This window comes from Squalius cephalus (assembly GCF_949319135.1).
Source record: "Squalius cephalus genome assembly, chromosome: 2".
NCBI classification, from domain to species: Eukaryota; Metazoa; Chordata; class Actinopteri; order Cypriniformes; family Leuciscidae; genus Squalius; species Squalius cephalus.
Window position 1 is genome coordinate 49,871,249 of NC_137123.1, and position 18,256 is coordinate 49,889,504.

The 18,256-nt window shown below is 40.4% G+C and overlaps 1 protein-coding gene across 2 annotated transcripts; it reads left to right on the forward strand.

The window, feature by feature from the left end:
- Positions 1-1,470: 1,470 nt before the first annotated feature.
- LOC307147850 (putative methyltransferase NSUN7) lies at positions 1,471-17,685 on the forward strand. Of its 2 annotated transcripts, none has more exons than XM_079852891.1 (12): positions 1,471-1,531; positions 4,041-4,502; positions 6,302-6,360; positions 6,450-6,586; positions 7,163-7,315; positions 7,412-7,595; positions 7,803-8,016; positions 8,140-8,283; positions 8,355-8,456; positions 10,196-10,313; positions 10,566-10,665; positions 16,567-17,685. In XM_079852891.1, the coding sequence occupies exons 2-12, from the start codon at positions 4,058-4,060 to the stop codon at positions 17,446-17,448; spliced, it is 2,538 nt and encodes an 845-aa protein (XP_079709017.1). In that variant the 5' UTR covers positions 1,471-1,531; positions 4,041-4,057; the 3' UTR covers positions 17,449-17,685. The 2 variants fall into 2 exon arrangements, with proteins under 2 accessions (XP_079709017.1, XP_079709016.1); XM_079852890.1 differs by having other exon boundaries at positions 1,485-1,535.
- Positions 17,686-18,256: the final 571 nt, after the last annotated feature.

Below are 18,256 nucleotides of genomic sequence, written 5' to 3' on the forward strand. Positions count from 1 at the left end.
GCAATCAGTGATTACCCAGGACAGAGGTTTTTAAACTTGGGTCTGGGGACACCCAGGAGGCCTCAAAGGGGTGCTAGGGGGACCACATAAAGTTTAGGATTTTAATTTATTTTATTATTAATATGAAAAATATCACACTGATCAGATAAGGCCCATGAGAGACAAATCCTAAATCGAAGACATCTTTACAATGTCAGAACACTGAAGCTGAAACAGCAGTGAAGCTGATGTAGTGTCACTGGACACACTGATCTGCTCCTGAGGCATTGAGATGTGGGTTAATGAGGAAAAAGAAGCTATTTCTTTACATTACTAATTCAGCACACAGACACACATGGAAGTGTACACACCCCACACACAGCATTATTAATTAAGCAGACTCGCTGTGTTTGTTCCACTATTCTGAAGTTAAAGCAACAAAGGATTATTTTCAATGAGATTGACAGATCTCATCACTAATTAAAAGTCAACTGATGACAGTAGTGACCAATCAGATGCTGCATGGGTGGGGCTTATTTAGACTCAGCAGCTGATTGGCTGTCAAAGTTTGGAATAAAACCATCAGTTCTTCAAAAGAAGTGACTGGTCTGGAAATTTCTGACAAAGACCGGTGTAGTTTGTTTCGGTGCTGATGTGGGGGTAACTGACGGAGACTGGGCTCAGAACGGATTTGAGACCAAAGCAATAAATCATTCAGCAGGATGAATGCAAACGTCAGCCTAATTGTGTCTCATTGGAGCCGACGTGCGTCAGGCATGAGAGGGTTTCAAATGAGCTGAAATTAAGCGTTACTCTGAAGTCTGTTTACCCTTAAAGCCAGAAGTCTGTTCTTTAACTAAACTAAACAGTGAATAACAGCATCTCAGAGATTTAAAGAAGTGGGTAAATAGATAAAACAAACACACTTCCAAATGAACATATATGACACTCTATGACTAGGTGCTATCTTACACACCTCTTTCTTATCTCAAACCTGTTAGTGTACTATTCACTGTAGGCTATTCAGTGTGTGTGTGTGTGTGTGTGTGTGTGTGAGAGAGAGAGAGAGAGAGAGAGTGTGTGTGTGTAATGATGAGCTGCTGATAGCTAGCTGACTATATCTGTAGACAGAAGATTCACACTCTGTTGACAAGAACAAATGTTTGTTGTTGTAGTGACACAAGATCTCAGAGAGAGAGAGAGAGAGACAGTATGTGAGACCAGGGGGACACACCGATGGAGAGAGGGCTCCTAATTCTCACATTCTGCTCGCATATTCATACCTGTTGCTGAGCTGACTGTGCTTAGCCTACGTTATGAGAGGTACGTATTAAAATTTAATTTTGACTAATTCGATTTTATTTAGAATTAGATGTTTCTAATTTAAACCTGGTAATAAGCAAACAGTAACAGGATTTTGAAATTTAAAAACAAAAGAAATCTTATGGTGTAAAATAAATAAGAAATATTTAAGATTATGCACTATTTCTTGGTCACAGGTTCTAGTGGTCCCAGGCTTTTGGAGCAAACTGTATTTTCACACTTCTTCAGGGTTGGTAAGATTTCTTAATGTTTTTGAAAAAAGTCATTTATTTTCTCACTTAGGGTGCATTTATTTGATAAAAAATACATTAAAAAACTGTATTATTGTGAAATACAATTATGATTTAAAATAAATGTTTTCTATTTTAATATATATTTTTTTTAAATGGCAAAGCTGAATTATCAGCAGCCATTAGTCCAGTCTTCAGTTTCACATGATTCTTCAGAAATTATTTTAAACTGATTAGTTGCTCAAGAAAAAATACTTGAAAAAACTGTTGAAAATTATTGTGGAAGCTGTGGTACATTTTTGAGGATTACTTAGTGAATAGACATTTCAAAAGGACAGTATTAATTTATATATATATATATATATATATATATATATATATGTGTGTGTGTGTGTGTGTGTGTGTGTGTGTGTGTGTGTGTGTGTGTGTGTGTGTGTGTGTGTAGCAATGTAGAAGTTTTAACTGTCACCTTTGATCAATTTATTGCATCCTTGCTCAATAAAAGTATTACAGGTGAAACTCTAAAAATTAGAATATCATGCAAAAGTTCATTTATTTCAGTAATTCAACTTAAAAGGTGAAACTAATATATTATATAGAAAATTACATGCAAAGTGAGATATTTCAAGCCTTTATTTGTTATAATTTTGATGATTATGGCTTACTGCTTACGAACATTTTCAAAATTTCTTAGATTAGCTGTAACAAATATATATATATAACAAATAAAGGCTTGAAATATCTCACTTTGCATGTAATGAGTCTATATAATACACTCACCTAAAGGATTATTAGGAACACCATACTAATACTGTGTTTGACCCCCTTTCGCCTTCAGAACTGCCTTAATTCTACGTGGCATTGATTCAACAAGGTGCTGAAAGCATTCTTTAGAAATGTTGGCCCATATTGATAGGATAGCATCTTGCAGTTGATGGAGATTTGTGGGATGCACATCCAGGGCACGAATGCTCTATTGGGTTGAGATCTGGTGACTGTGGGGGCCATTTTAGTACAGTGAACTCATTGTCATGTTCAAGAAACCAATTTCAATTTGAAATGATTCGAGCTTTGTGACATGGTGCATTATCCTGCTGGAAGTAGCCATCAGAGGATGGGTACATGGTGGTCATAAAGGGATGGACATGGTCAGAAACAATGCTCAGGTAGGCCGTGGCATTTAAAAGATGCCCAACTGGCACTAAGGGGCCTAAAGCGTGCCAAGAAAACATCCCCCACACCATTACACCACCACCACCAGCCTGCACAGTGGTAACAAGGCATGATGGATCCATGTTCTCATTCTGTTTACGCCAAATTCTGACTCTACCATCTGAATGTCTCAACAGAAATCGAGACTCATCAGACCAGGCAACATTTTTCCAGTCTTCAACTGTCCAATTTTGGTGAGCTCATGCAAATTGTAGCCTCTTTTTCCTATTTGTAGTGGAGATGAGTGGTACCCGGTGGGGTCTTCTGCTGTTGTAGCCCATCCGCCTCAAGGTTGTGCGTGTTGTGGCTTCACAAATGCTTTGCTGCATACCTCGGTTGTAACGAGTGGTTATTTCAGTCAAAGTTGCTCTTCTATCAGCTTGAATCAGTCGGCCCATTCTCCTCTGACCTCTAGCATCAACAAGGCATTTTCGCCCACAGGACTGCCACATACTGGATGTTTTTCCCTTTTCACACCATTCTTTGTAAACCCTAGAAATGGTTGTGCGTGAAAATCCCAGTAACTGAGCAGATTGTGAAATACTCAGACCGGCCCGTCTGGCACCAACAACCATGCCACGCTCAAAAGTGCTTAAATCACCTTTCTTTCCCATTCTGACATTCAGTTTGGAGTTCAGGAGATTGTCTTGACCAGGACCACACCACTAAATGCATTGAAGCAACTGCCATGTGATTGGTTGATTAGATAATTGCATTAATGAGAAATTGAACAGGTGTTCCTAATAATCCTTTAGGTGAGTGTATATTAGTTTCACCTTTTAAGTTGAATTACTGAAATAAATGAACTTTTGCACAATATTCTAATTTTTCGAGTTTCACCTGTATATCTTTCAGAAGAAGAAAAAAAGTCTCACTGACCCCAAACTTTTAGACAGTACAGTGGAGTTCAAAACTCCACATTGAAAATCAGTTAAAATTCTTGAAATTCCACTAAAATTCTGATTTAAATCAAGCAATTAACAGAAAGAAAGAAAGCAAGCTGCTGTATACGGAATATTCTTTTGCATACAGAGTGAAAATACTATGTAAACAAAATGCTGTCAAATAGAATAAAATATGATGATCCCTATTGTATCATGTAGGCTATGTAAAGACCGAATTACCGGTTTACTGTGTGAGAAACCCTATTCAGTGTGAAATTAACACAGAATGTTATTTACAAAGTTAAATAATTGCCTTTTATATTGTCACAGCTGAAAACTACTAGATTAAATAATGTGTGTGAAATAATAATAAATGATCTATGATACTCACTAATTCAGTATTTATTCACAGAACTTGGCTCTAGAAGAATGGTTAAACAGACTCTCAACTCCACACTGGACTCAGATCTGCCTGATGTCACATCACTGAACTTACAGGATCAAGAATCCACTCCTAAGAATAAAGCACACACTCCAGAGTCTCCAAAGAACTCTGTGAGGAAAGTATGTGTTCAGTCCCTTAAAAAGAGGGTCACTGCAGTGTTTGCAGAAAGGAACCGAGCCAGGATGGAGAGAGGGGGGGCACCTTTGGGATTCCCCGACTCTGTGTACTTTCATGCTGCAGCTATTTTCCAGAAAACTCATGTGGAGAAAGACCTCGCACACAGACTCATTCGCTATGGGCACATCAGTCCCGGTGGAGATGATGATGATGATGATGATGACGATGATTCTGGGATTGTCGACGACAGTGATGCCAACACCAAGCAGAATGAGCACTGGGCATATGAGCTGGCATTTAACAGCCTGAAATGTAAGTGAAAAATAAAGCCAGGCCTTAAAACCAAAATGGAGTTTGTATGATTATCAGGATAAGAATTGCTTTTTCTTTAAAATATCATATTTCAGTATTCTCCTTCAGCTTAAAACTGGGCTTTCCCTGCCTGATCTTGTATGAGAAACAACAATACAAGTAGGAAATTTGGTAGGAATGTAAATATCATAAAGTGATGAGATTTAGACAGCACAAGAATCTAACGTGTCCAGTTTATCTTGATTGTTTTTGGAGCGTGCAGTTAATGTCCCTGTGATCCCTGATGTCATGCTATTTGTGGCCCACAAATCTTTAACATCAATTATTCAGTTCCTCAGATACAGGACTCAAAGGTGCAGTTGGAAACAGATGAAGAGTCATAAACGTATAATACTATTACCCAGAATTCCACAGTTATTTCCTATCCTGTCCGACAGTACTGCAGAGGAGAGTTTTTCCTTTTGCTAATGTTGTAGAAGAGACTGGAGTTGGTTGTCACACTTTTTATTCTTTGGTGGTTTCTGAATGAAACTTTAAGTAATTAGTCAGTGTTGCAGGTTATTTCCAAAATATTGTTAAAAATCTTAATTTATATTGACCTAAAGTGTATTACTTTTAACTCAAAATTATTATTATTATTTTATTTTTTTTTATTGCCGGCTTTAAACATTAGGGTGTCTACAAATATAAAATCTAGACAATATTAAAATCTAGACATAAGAAAGTTTCATTGTATTGCTTCTAAAGTTTTACAGTATATCAGTAAATGTAGATTTGAAGATATTAGACTGACTTTCAGGGTGTGGTTCAGTGCCTGAAAAAAAGAAGTCTCACACTCTCCATAGAAGTAATTTCTTTTCCTCTGACCTCATCTTTCCATGCCTTCCCCCTCTTCTTTCGATTACTGAAGTCCTGAATCAATAATTTGGGAATGTCTGGTCACATTCTGGTTGGGTTTCTCCTTGTAGCTTAACATGTCTTAACATGCCCCCCCCCCCCCCCCCCCCCCCTCTCTCTCTCTCTCTCTCTCTCTCTTCCTTGCTCTGCTTTGCCCTCACTTTCTCAAACTTTTTGCTTAGGGGAGGCTTTTTTACTTTTTTCTTTTTTTAAGGACATCTATTTGCTTTTAGTGCAGTCAGGTCAGACATCAGTTCACTGACTGCTATAGCACTTTAATGGCTGCACTGAGCTGTGAGCATGAGGTCAGTTCATATTCGCAGTCAGTTCTATCATCCAGAAACGCAGATTACACAAATTATTTAAATTTATATATTCAGATAGGATTAGACATAAGCTTATCAGTCTTGTTTATTATACATTAATTTAAAGGGGCAAAAATATATACATATATTTTTTTTAATGTATATTCATTTTTTTCCCAAAATTTTTTAAATGATCTTTTTTTTGCTTGTTCCGAGCTTAAATCTAAAAATAATCTTACATCTAAGAAAGATAAAAAGGCATTTTCCTCTCCGAAGTAATATTTTACAAGACATAAATTCTGATTATTTTTATTTTAAAATAGTCTTGATTCATTGTTAAAATTTAAATTCAACTCGCATTCATTCTTTTTTATATTCAGTAAGCCATGTCTGAGTTGGAATCCAGCTATTTTTAAATTAATTCCTCAGCAAAACTGATGTAACTCACACATCAGTTTTGCTGTTGGGTATTTTAGGATCTCTGGAGTATATTGCTGGGTTTTTTACTCCCCACTACATGTCTTCATATTATGGTGTTGAATTACAACTAACCACCATCTTCTAAATATCACAAACTCTCTCCTGCTACCATCACAGACCAAGATCTACTGGAGGAGATCCTGACTGACAGCTACTTTTACCGTTCTCAGCAAATGGTGGGTCTGTTGACTGACATCTGCCCTTTTGTGTTGGTATTGGGATTGACTTTGATGTGTTTGATGTGTGAGTTTGTGTTTATGTTCAGCCAGACGACCTCATGGCTCTTGTGGTGGTCGTACTCTATGACCTCCTTGACAGGAAGTTCGAGCCCAGAGAGCCAATCAAAAGAGTAGAGGAAGGACGTATAAAAGAAGTGAGACAGGTGGAGGACAGCCTTTATAGGTCAGTATGAGCAGGTCTGCCCTGTGAAAATTCATCCTTTATAAAGTTAGACTGAATCATGTTCTGTGAATCATGTTTGTAGTGAAAACCCTCAACTGTGTATTTTCTGAGAAAAATGTGTCCACAAATTTCAGAAAAATTCTCAACAAAGATTTTGATGGATGCCTGTTTCCTCAGAGTTTTATACATCTCAAAATTGTGATTTCTCGTGATGTCGACTTTCTGTCCTCCAATTGTGACTTTGTATAATGTGACCTCATATTTAGCAATTGTGACTACTTTTTAACTCTGAAGCAGAAATAGAATTTCCATAGATTATATTAAAGAACTAAATTACCTGGGTTGTTGTAAACATACATTTTATAGCTCTTTCAAAATAATTTTTATCGCTCCTAAAATGAGTTTTGGGAAGAACATCTGAGGCTAAGATAATACTTAAATGAAGCATATCTGAGAACTCCATTAAATGTCCTGAACTTCAAATAAAATAAAATAAAAAACTCCTCTGGTGAAATGCCACAGCTCTTTAAAGACATTGGACTTTATAAATGGTGCTTGTATATTTGTGTGTATCAGGTTCAAGACCAAACTGGAAGCTTCACTGGCTCAGTGCAGAATAAAGCAGAATTTGCTGACAATTGACAGTTACCTGCCTCCAGCTGTGAGGGCTAAACAACAAAGATCACAGACAGTACCGATCTATGCCTGGGTCAACACCCTCAAAGCCAGGTAGTGTGTGTCTGTGTGTATGTACACAAATGTATTCTTCTTATTTAATATATACACTGCCTGATATATATTGTGTTTTTATACCAATTCATCCAGCATTGAAAACGTGTGTGAGACTCTGCGGACATCGGGCTTCACTCAGGTCGATTCACACATGCACCTGGTGGGAAATGTGTTCTGTAAGGACAAACACTGTTCTAACGTCCTGCTGTTTCCCAGAAGGCTTACAAAACAACTGGAGAAAACCAAACTAGTGACAGAACACACACTCATAATACAGGTAATAAAGACACATAAGCATCATTCATTCTATATTCATCATTCTTTATCTTGCAATTCTGACTTTAAACTCGCGAGTTTATATCGCAATTCCGACTTTATTTCTCCCAATTGCGAGATTATAACTCGCAATTGGCGGAAACAAGCTTCCATGTCATTCTGATGGTGCAAACACATATCCGGGATTAATGTGTGTGTGTGACTTCAGGATAAATCTCGCAGTCTGGCTGCATGTGCGGTTGGCCCGCTGTTGGTGGAGGGTGGTGACGTTCTGATGGTGGGGTCTTTTTCTGCTTGGACTGTGGCTCATGTGGCTCTCCAGGCCATTGCCTGTTCTGGCTGTGTACATGTATGTGGGGTCCTTAATGTCTCCACCTTCAACAAGGAATTACAAACTATCCTCACCTCTACTGGCTGCAAAAGTAAGTGTTACCCTGCCTAACCTTATAATGAGTAAATGTCTGCATACCGTAGTATAGTGCCTTTCCTGTGTTTAGCCAGTAGTGAAGCATTGATACTCGGGTGTTTTCTGTCTTTTTGCATAGATGTGAAACTGATGTCTGAGTACTTCAATGAGCTTAATGAATGGGATATGCGTATTCAGAAGGTCCGGGTGATTGTGTTGCTCCCACGGTGTTCTGCCTCAGCGCTCTGTAACCCCGTTGAGTTTATCCTCAATGAGAATGGAGGTACAGCAACAAATATGTATGATCTGATCATTTGAAACAACATTTCGAGATAACACACTGCTCTTTATCAGACAGAGGGCTGTTGCATGGCCTATCTAAAGGAACCATCTCTGACAGTAAACTGAAGCCACTAGTTGATAAGCAGACACAAGACCTCAGTCATGCACTTAACTGTGAGTCACTCTCTCACACACACACACACACACACACACACACACACAATGTTGGGTTTCTATGTTTTATGGGGACTTTTCATAGACATAATGATTTTTATACTGTACAAACTGTATTCTATCCCCCACACCCTAACACTACCCCTAAACAAAACCACAACAAGACAACTTTCTGCATTGTTACATTTTCAAAATATTTAGAATGATAGCATTTTTTCTCATGGGACCTAAAAATGTCGCCACAGTCAAAGATTTCTGGAATTAGCATCTTTATTGGGGAAATTTTTTCCCCACAATGTTACCGGGACTACACTCACTCTCACACACATTCATTTACTACCTGAATTTTTTTTTGTTGTTGTTTTTTTGTGACACTGAAAAGTTCCATGTCTAAGGCCGGTGACACACTGGATGCGTGGCGTAAGCGTCTCAGCTGCGTGGCGTGTCCGTTTTTATTTCGGCTCCCATGTTAACAGGTTAGAGCTTGCACACTGCGTGCGTGACACGTCTCAGGCGCGGCTTGAGCCGCGCGGAAAACGCGTGCATGCTAGAAATAGAACCGACGCCTATTTTTCACGCGACACGCAAGCGTCTTGGAAGCGTTTCCAGGCAAAATTGAATAGGAAAATATGTTTATATGACATTTTGACATGAATACATATTAATAAATGTCATTTTGATGTTTGAAAGTGTCTAGGGTTTGACATAAATGCAAATATAAATGCAATTTAAAAAAATATTATCGATTTTCAAATACTGCACCTGTCAATACAGAACGAAATATTCTATAGTCTATATTGCCGTCAACACTGCCGACGTTGTCTTTGCTGCTATATATTTATGTTTAACATGAAGTATAGGCCTTCCACAACTCTCTCCCCATGTGTCAAATATATCACAATATGTCACCTAGCAGCAGCAGCGCCACGTCAGACACGCTTCTGGTGTGCAAAGACATGGAAAACGCGATGCAGCCGCCACGCAGCTGACACGCAACAGAAACGCCACGCTCACGCCACGCATCCAGTGTGTCACCGGCCTAAAGCTTTTTCTATTAATTTGTTAATTAATTTTTTTATCTGTGTTCATGTTCTCTCACCACACTACAAAAATAATTGACTAATAATAATGAATTCATAACAATTAAAAATAATGAATCAGTCATTTTGTCTTATTTTCCAGTAAAAAGCTAAAAAAAATAATCATGTAAACAATATATTATTTCTTGATGACCACAGTTTGCATTTACTGCATTAACTTGATAAAATTGTTTTCTGCATGCATTTTGCAGTTTAATTAGGAAGACTTATAATATTACAAAAGATTTTGCTTACAATTCATTTTAAGTTGTCCTTGTTACAGTGTAATTATATATTTAAGTACTGAGTAATATTAAGCAACTACATTTACTTACTATAGGGTTAGGGTAGGAATAGGGTTTAGTTGAGGGTTAGTTGCATGTAATTATGCATAATTTACTGTTATTACTAGGGTTAGTTGCTTGTAATTGTATTTAATTTACTGTTATTACTGTAGTAAGTACATGTAACAATGTAACACTAAAACAAAATGATTTAAAATAAATGCTCTTGTTCAAATAAATGTTTTAAATTTTCTATTCATCCAAGAATCTTGTAGTTTTTTTGTACCCCCCAATTTTTTTGTAGTGTTTGTTTATTTAATAATCATACATTGACTAAATCACATCATGTGGTTTAACTTGACTTTCTTAACTGCAGTTCCTAAAGTGAAAGGCGTAGTGTACTGCACATGCTCAGTATATCCAGAGGAGAATGAACAACTTGTGAAGAGAGCGCTTGAAAACGCAGAAAGCAAAGCAAAAGCTTTGCCCTTCAGGTAACACACACTCACAATCACACTCACACTCACACTCACACACACACAAACACTGTCCAAGCATTAAGTCCTTCCTGTCACACGCCACTAACTGTACGGATTTAAAGTTGCTGTATCCATGGAAACAGCAGTTAATCCATGGAAAAGCAAGTGGGGAAGGATTATGAATGTTTGAGCTATGAGAAAATGGATATAAGTTAGATTGAATTTACAACACAAACATCTCTTTTTCTTTCTACATGTTTCTCACAGGCTGGTCAGTGCAGGATGGGATGATGAGAAAGAGAAGTTTTTCAGAACTGAATCATCTGACGTCACAAATGGCTGTTTCCTCTGTGTGATGAAAAGAGAGGTAAGAAGGAAAGAGACAGAATCAGACTAACAGATTTTTTAACATACAGTAATAATTATATATATATATATATATATATATATATATATATAATATTATATAAATGAATTTTTACAGCCATAAGGATATGCTGTGATTCATATATGTTAAAATGAGTATGTGTGTGATTAGAGAGCTCACACACACACACACACACACACACACACACACACACCGCTCTCATCCAGAGCTTGATGCATTGCTGTCCTAAATACTGGCAGTGTAGCTCCGGTTCACACTAAATAATGAACACTTGTGTCTGATCACATTAGCATCCACACAAGACCACACACAGGAAAAAGGGAAACAAGCCTGTAGCTTCTTGTGTGTGTATGTGTGAAAGCACTAGACAGTGTATAGACTGGAGCTAGTTTTTGTACTACATTGAATATTTTTCGGGGTAGTTGTTTATTTATTTATTTTTTATTATACATTGCCCCCAAATATTGTCATTATGGGAATCTGCCATTAATCACTGATAGTAAAGCAGTTGTGAAACACAAAACAATAATGAAAATAGTGAAACTATATTATGGATGGATGGATGGATGGATGGATGGATGGAATGTAAAATTCAAAAGTGGGGTTGGGGTTAGTAATTATTATTCAGCAAGAATGCATTAAATGTATCTAAAGTGACAGTAAATATATTTATAATATGTAATATTTCTAGTATTTCTTTTTAAAGAAATGAATACTTGTATTCAGCAAATTAAATTAATCAAAAGTGACAGTAAAGGCATTTATATAGATTTTCTATTTAAATACTGTTCTTTTAAACTCTCTATTAATCAAAGAATCCTAAAAAATCATGGTTCCCTTACAAGGGAACTCGAGCTGCGTTTGAGATGTGGTGGGAACGCCCTGCGTGATTGTGTCGTGAAGCACGTGTATAATCAGTCCAATGGAAAGACGAGACGTCATAGGCGACGTCATCGACCAGGAAACTATAAAGCACCGCCCCTGACACAGATCGCGTTAGCTTCTGTGCCTTCAGCAAGCGCTCTCTGTATATCTGTCCTTGTTTATTTACTGTTGTTTGTCAGAGTTCAAGCACACACATATATATATATATATATATATATATATAAAATGGCGAGCAAGCAAGATTTTAAGCAATGTGTTGTTCCCTGCCCTCGTTTCATCACGGGTGGTGACACACATCAGCTTTGTGTTGCTTGTTTGGGAGTGGAGCATGCCCAGTCAGTTCTCGAGGGAGCTGACCGTGAGCATTGCGTAAAGCTGTCCATGCGGACACTCCGCTCTCGCCGGGCGTTCTTTGAGGGGGGCGGTTCGGTTCGCGTTCCCCGAGGTGCGGGTCCCCCTGCTGCCGAGGCACAGCGGAGGCTTTCATCTTGGGGTTCGCATATGGATTTAGTAGCGGGGTTTGAGATGGGCCCCGCCCTTTCTCAGCCCTTACCTGCTGAATCCAGTGCCTCTGCCCAAGAAGGAGCCCGCTCTGCGGCTTCTCCTTCCCAGGTTGAGGCACCAATGCTGCGGCTATCCAGTTCTGAGGAATTGGATGTCGTTAGTGTTGATACAGAAAGGGAATATGAGTCTTCGCCAGCTTATACCCATGTTGATGAGGAGCTTATGGAGGTCTTGACTCGTGCTGTTGCTAAATTAAATATTGACTGGCCAGCAGATGAAGTTGAGAGTGAATCAAAACGAAAGAGTTTATTAGATGAAAGATATTTGCCATCTAAATCACGACCTCCTCGTCGGGAACTTCCGTTTTTTCCCGATCTCCACACCGAGGTGTCGAGATCGTGGAATAAACCAGTATCATTCAGAGTACATAATCCACAGACATCTAACTATAGTAAAATAAAAGATATTTCTCACTATGGTTATTTGACAATGCCTCCGGCGGAAGAGACGCTTGCGAGCCATCTCTCCCCCGAGTCAGCGTCATCTCTGAAAGCCCCGACGTTACCCACCAAGCCATTAAAAGCTACATCTTCACTGGTGGGTAAAGCATATTCGGCAGCAGGTCAAGCCGCGGCATGCTACATACTATGTCTATTTTACAGGCATACCAGGCTGACCTGCTGAAAGACATGGACAATTGTGAGGAAGTCAGCGCTGACGCAATTCGAAACATATCTATCTCTCCGGGCCACCAAGGAGACGGCCAAATCTGTTGGTCGATCTATGGCAGCCCTGGTGGCCACGGAACATCATCTATGGTTAAATCTTTCAGATTTACGAGCTCCTCACAACAGCAGCACAGAGTGCAACAAAAGTAGAGCGTCGCCGCTCGGGCTCCTCCACAACCTGGGGAGTCTGGGTGGCGGTCGCAGTCCAAGCCTGTTAGGGGTAGGGGTAGACAGGATCTGAGGACCGTCATCTCTAAGAGAGCTTGGACTAAGAAGAAGTCCTGACGCCAAGGTTGTCAGGCTTCTGAGGGTGGTCCCCTCCGGGGAGGGACGGTTTCGAGGAACCACTCCTCCTTGGCGCCCTCTGGGGGGCGATTCTCCGAGGAGAGTTGCAGCGCTGCCACTTCGGTTGTTCCCTGCCGGTTCGCCGTTTCAGGGCACCGAAATGACTGTTCAACCAAATCCAGAGGCCAGTCTCGAGAATTTTTAGTAGCGTGGAAACTTCTACCAAATATTTCGCAGTGGGTCCTGAATGTAATAGAAAAGGGTTACAGAATTCAGTTCGGTTCTCGTCTGCCCAGATTTCAAGGGGTCCTTCCCACAGTGGTGAACTGCAGGCTCTGGTTATGGAACAGGAAGTACTGACGCTTCTAAAAAAAGGGGCTATAGAAAGGGTTTCTCCTCCCAGCAGAGACTCAGGGTTTTACAGCCGTTATTTCATTGTTCCAAAAAAGGATGGGGGGTTGCATCCTATTCTAGATCTGCGTCAGTTAAACAGCAGGGTTCAGAAACTCAAGTTCAGAATGCTTACACTCAAACAGATTGTGTCACAGATTCAGTCCGAGGACTGGTTTGTCACAATAGACTTGAAGGACGCGTACTTCCATGTATCTATCCATCCTCATCACAGGAAGTTCCTAAGGTTCGCTTTCGGCGGCGAAGCATACCAGTATCGGGTTCTTCCCTTCGGCCTAGGTTTATCACCCCGCACCTTTACAAAATGCATGGATGCAGCTCTGGCTCCTCTGAGACTCCAGGGCATTCGCATATTAAACTATCTAGACGATTGGTTGATTCTAGCTCTGTCAGAGCAGATGGCAGTTCGGCATCGAGATGTCGTTCTGTCTCACATAAAGAGGTTGGGGTTGCGGCTCAACGCCAAGAAGAGTGTGCTCCTTCCAGCTCAGAGGACCACTTTTTTAGGTGTAATTTGGGATTCGACAACAATGCAAGCACGTCTGTCTCCTGCACGTATTTCTGCGATTCTCACAGCTGTAAAGGGGGTAAAACTAGGCCAGTCACTCACTGTGAAACAGTTTCAGAGACTATTGGGGCTCATGGCAGCTGCGTCCAACGTAATCACTTTTGGCCTGCTGTACATGAGACCTCTGCAGTGGTGGCTCAGGACCAAGGGGTTTTCTCCGAGGGGAAATCCATTTTGCACGATCAAGGTCACGCGGCGATGCCTTCGTGCCTTGGTCATGTGGAAGAAACCTTGGTTCCTCGCCCAGGGCCCAGTGCTGGGGGCTTCTTGTCGACACGTAACGCTTTCGACGGATGCTTCCCTCACGGAATGGGGGGCGGTCATGAGTGGCCGCTCGGCGAAAGGTCTTTGGCAGGACCATCAACGTTCTTGGCACATAAATCGGCTAGAAATGTGTGGTTCTCGGACTTAGTGTCTCTTCTGGACGGCTCTCCACCTGGAGATTTCTGTCAGGAGGGACCTGCTGTCCCAAGCAGGGGGCACAATATTTCACCCCAATCCGGAGTTGTGGAAACTGTGGGCCTGGCCTCTGAGGGGGCCCGGCTTATAGAATCCGGTCTCTCGACTGAGATCATTGAGACCATTCTCCATTCCAGAGCACCTTCCACGAGAAAACTTTATGCACTGAAATGGAAATTATTCTCTACCTGGTGTGGTGTACGTCACCTAGATCCTGTTAACTGCCCTGTTGGTTCAGTTCTTGATTTTTTGCAAGACCGTTTCTCTGCTGGATTATCTCCTTCTACCTTGAAAATATATGTGGCGGCTATATCGGCCTACCACATCCCTCTGGGGGGCACTTCTCTTGGGAGAGATCCTCTGATTATTTGTTTTCTCCATGGTACATTGAGGTTGAGACCTGCATTGCACTCTAGAGCACCGGCTTGGGATTTGGCCATTGTACTTGAGGGTCTGGCCTTGGCTCCCTTCGAGCCCATTGAAGAGGTTTCAGAAAAGTTCCTCACTCTAAAAACTTTATTTCTTCTCGTTATTTCTTCTATTAAGAGAATTGTAGATTTGCAAGCTTTGTCAGTTGCGCCTTCATGTTTGGAATTTGCACCTGGTATGGTGAAGGCATTTCTTCACCCTAGACCGGGTTACATCCCTAAGGTCCCTACTAATGTTGCGGGCCCAATAGTGCTGCTTGCCTTTTATCCTCCACCATTTAATACCCCAGATCAGGAAAAACTTAATCTGTTATGCCCAGTTCGGGCTTTGGATGCTTACGTCCACAGAGCTGCCCTGTGGTGTAAATCAGAACAATTGTTTGTCTGCTTTGGGTCAACTAGGAAAGGTTGCCCTGCATCTAAACAGGTAATGAGCAAGTGGGTAGTTGAGGCTATTTCACTGGCTTATGAAGCGGCCGGACAGCCTTCACCTTTGGCTGTTCGAGCCCATTCTACGAGAAGTATGGCTGCCTCTAAGGCTTTAATTTCGGGAGTTTCTCTTCAAGATATTTGTAATGCGGCGGGCTGGTCCTCACCACATACATTTGTCAGATTTTATGATCTAGACCTCTCCACTCCTGGGGCTAGGTTGCTTGCTTCTTAGTGTGCGCAAGGACATCACACAGAACGAGCATTTGGCATTATGGCGTAGTGGGTATGGGGTTCCCACCGCGTCTCAAACGCAGCTTGAGTTCCCTTGAAAGGAAACGTCTCAGGTTACGTATGTAACCCTGGTTCCCTGATAGTGAACGAGACGCTGCGTTCGCCTGCCATACTTCCTGCATGCCCTGACCGACTTGCTTCAGGCTTTTCAGAAGCTAACGCGATCTGTGTCAGGGGCGGTGCTTTATAGTTTCCTGGTCGATGACGTCACCTATGACGTCTCGTCTTTCCATTGGACTGATTATACACGTGCTTCACGACGCAATCACGCAGGGCGTTCCCACCGCGTCTCAAACGCAGCGTCTCGTTCCCTATCAGGGAACCAGGGTTACATACGTAACCTGAGACGTTTGCATATTAAGCAGCACAACTGTTTTCAACATTGATAAATAATAATCATATTATTATTATAATAAATGTTTCTTGAGCACCAAATCAGCATAATGATTTCTGAAGGATCATGTGACACTGAAGACTGGAGTAAGGATGCTGAAAATTCAGCTTTGCCATCACTGGAATAAATTATATTTTAAATTATATTAAAATAGAAAACAGTTATTTCAAATTGTAATAATATTTCACAATCTGTTATTTTTTCTATATGTTTGACCTAATAAAGGCTGGTGAGCATGAGATTACTTGCAAAAACATAAAAAAAAAAACTTAACGATCCCAAACAATAGTGTATGTTAAATAAATGCATTAATTTGATTGAATTCGATTAAAACATGTGACAACTTGCCCCAACCTGACATAAACCCTTGTTCCAAGAATATGGTTCAACAACCTTTTGGTTAAAATCCAGTTGACAGAAGTTGTGTAAAATCAGTCAATAACATTACATAATAACATTGCACTATGTACATGTGTGTGTTTTGTTTCTTAACAGCATGACCCAGCAGAGGCAGAAACTGTGCAGGACATTTTGGCTCGAGCTCTTGCTAAAGGTTTGTTGGGGGGGCTGATGCCTCCTGACCCCCTGAATGAAGGGAAACCGAAAAAGAGGAAAAAACAAAAGGGATCTACATCAATTGTACCGCCTTCCTCTTTGATTGAGCCTCCTGCATCAGTGATGATCAGTCCGAGTCCTCCAGCCGTCAGTGTCAGTCAGACAGCAGCCGCTCCAAAACACACTTCTAGAGTCCTGACTGACAGTTCCACAATCCTAGATCACACTCCACTCTCTAAAAGTCAAACTTCCACATTTATGGATGCCACATTTAGCACTACAAATCATTTTAGTGTTCTAGACCCATCGGACAACCAGTCTTCCGTTGTGCGAAAGAAGCGACCAAAAGGTCATAAGCCTCAAGCTAAAGTTGCTAAGCAGTCTGGGAGAAAAAAGAGGTCTAAATCCCACACTCGTAAAGAACGCCAAAGCAGGTCTCGACCTCCACGCAAGAGACTCCTGCACCTTCGGCCGCCTCAACACGCCACTGTTAACTCCATTAAACCAACTCCACCTCAAACCAAACCTGCTGCCATCAGAACCCCAGCTTCCCCGTATAGATCCAGACATCTGCACAGCAGAGCCACGTCTCAACGAGAATCTGTTAAACCGAAAACGGAAATGATCAAATCAGAGGCCTGCAAACCTTACAGGGAGGAAACCCGGCCAAGAGAGCTCAGTCTCCCTCCCGTTTATCCGCTCAGTCCTTCACACCTCTCTTCGTCCCCATACTCCTCCAATTTGTCCAGCAGTCTTTCCTCTTCCAGCAGCATCGCCAAAGGCCGAGACTCGATCATTTTACGTTCACAGACATGGCGCTGAGTTACAACCTGTTGTTCATACACACACATCCTGTGTGCTTCCATACAAAAGTAGAATTGTGGTAAACAATGTGTGCAGATTAAGGCAAGGTAGCCTACTGATCTCATGACTATAACAGTCTTGTTGAATTATTCATGTTGACTGATATATGAGGTTTGTTGGCATTACTGTAACTGTTTGTATCATGTATACCATGTTGAATAAATTATTTTATTTGTGATATTTAACCGGCAGAGGAAGGTCCTAATTTTATTGTGTGTTAGATGGTTTGGTATCAAAAATCTGTGGTGGTCATGTATTACTTTTAAATTAAACCACATTTTGTATCTTATTTAATGTAAACAATACTTTGTATCTCTTTTAATTATGCGTTTAAATTCATTCAAAAAGTATTTTATATCTCATTTAAGTATTCGTTTAATTTAAACCAGATTTTATATCACTATAAACTGTTTGTTATTATCTTCATTTTGTCCACTATTTTATTCACCATATTTTATTTGTTTGTTTTGACCTTATTCTCCATCAAAATAACTCATCAACCAATGGATAGACCCAAGAACCATTTCACTTGGATGTTCGTCACAATATAAAAGAAAATATCTGTTTCATTGTGGCTTTATAATTAAGCCACTAAAGCTTTATTGACCCATATTTCGTAAAATATGAATATGAATATCCGGTAACACTTTTATTTCAATGGTCCGCTTTAGACATTCTACTAACTATAAGTAACTTTTCAACTACATGTCAACTAACTCTTAGTTTACTGTTAGGTTTTAAAAATGGGTTTCAAAGTGCACGTTTT

Coding starts and splice junctions, on each gene's coding strand:
- LOC307147850 (XM_079852891.1), top strand. CDS start 4,058: ATGGTTAAACAGACTCTCAACTCCACACTGGACTCAGATCTGCCTGAT. Junction 4,503..6,301: donor GGCATTTAACAGCCTGAAAT/GTAAGTGAAAAA, acceptor CTACCATCACAG/ACCAAGATCTACTGGAGGAG. Junction 10,314..10,565: donor GCAAAAGCTTTGCCCTTCAG/GTAACACACACT, acceptor TGTTTCTCACAG/GCTGGTCAGTGCAGGATGGG.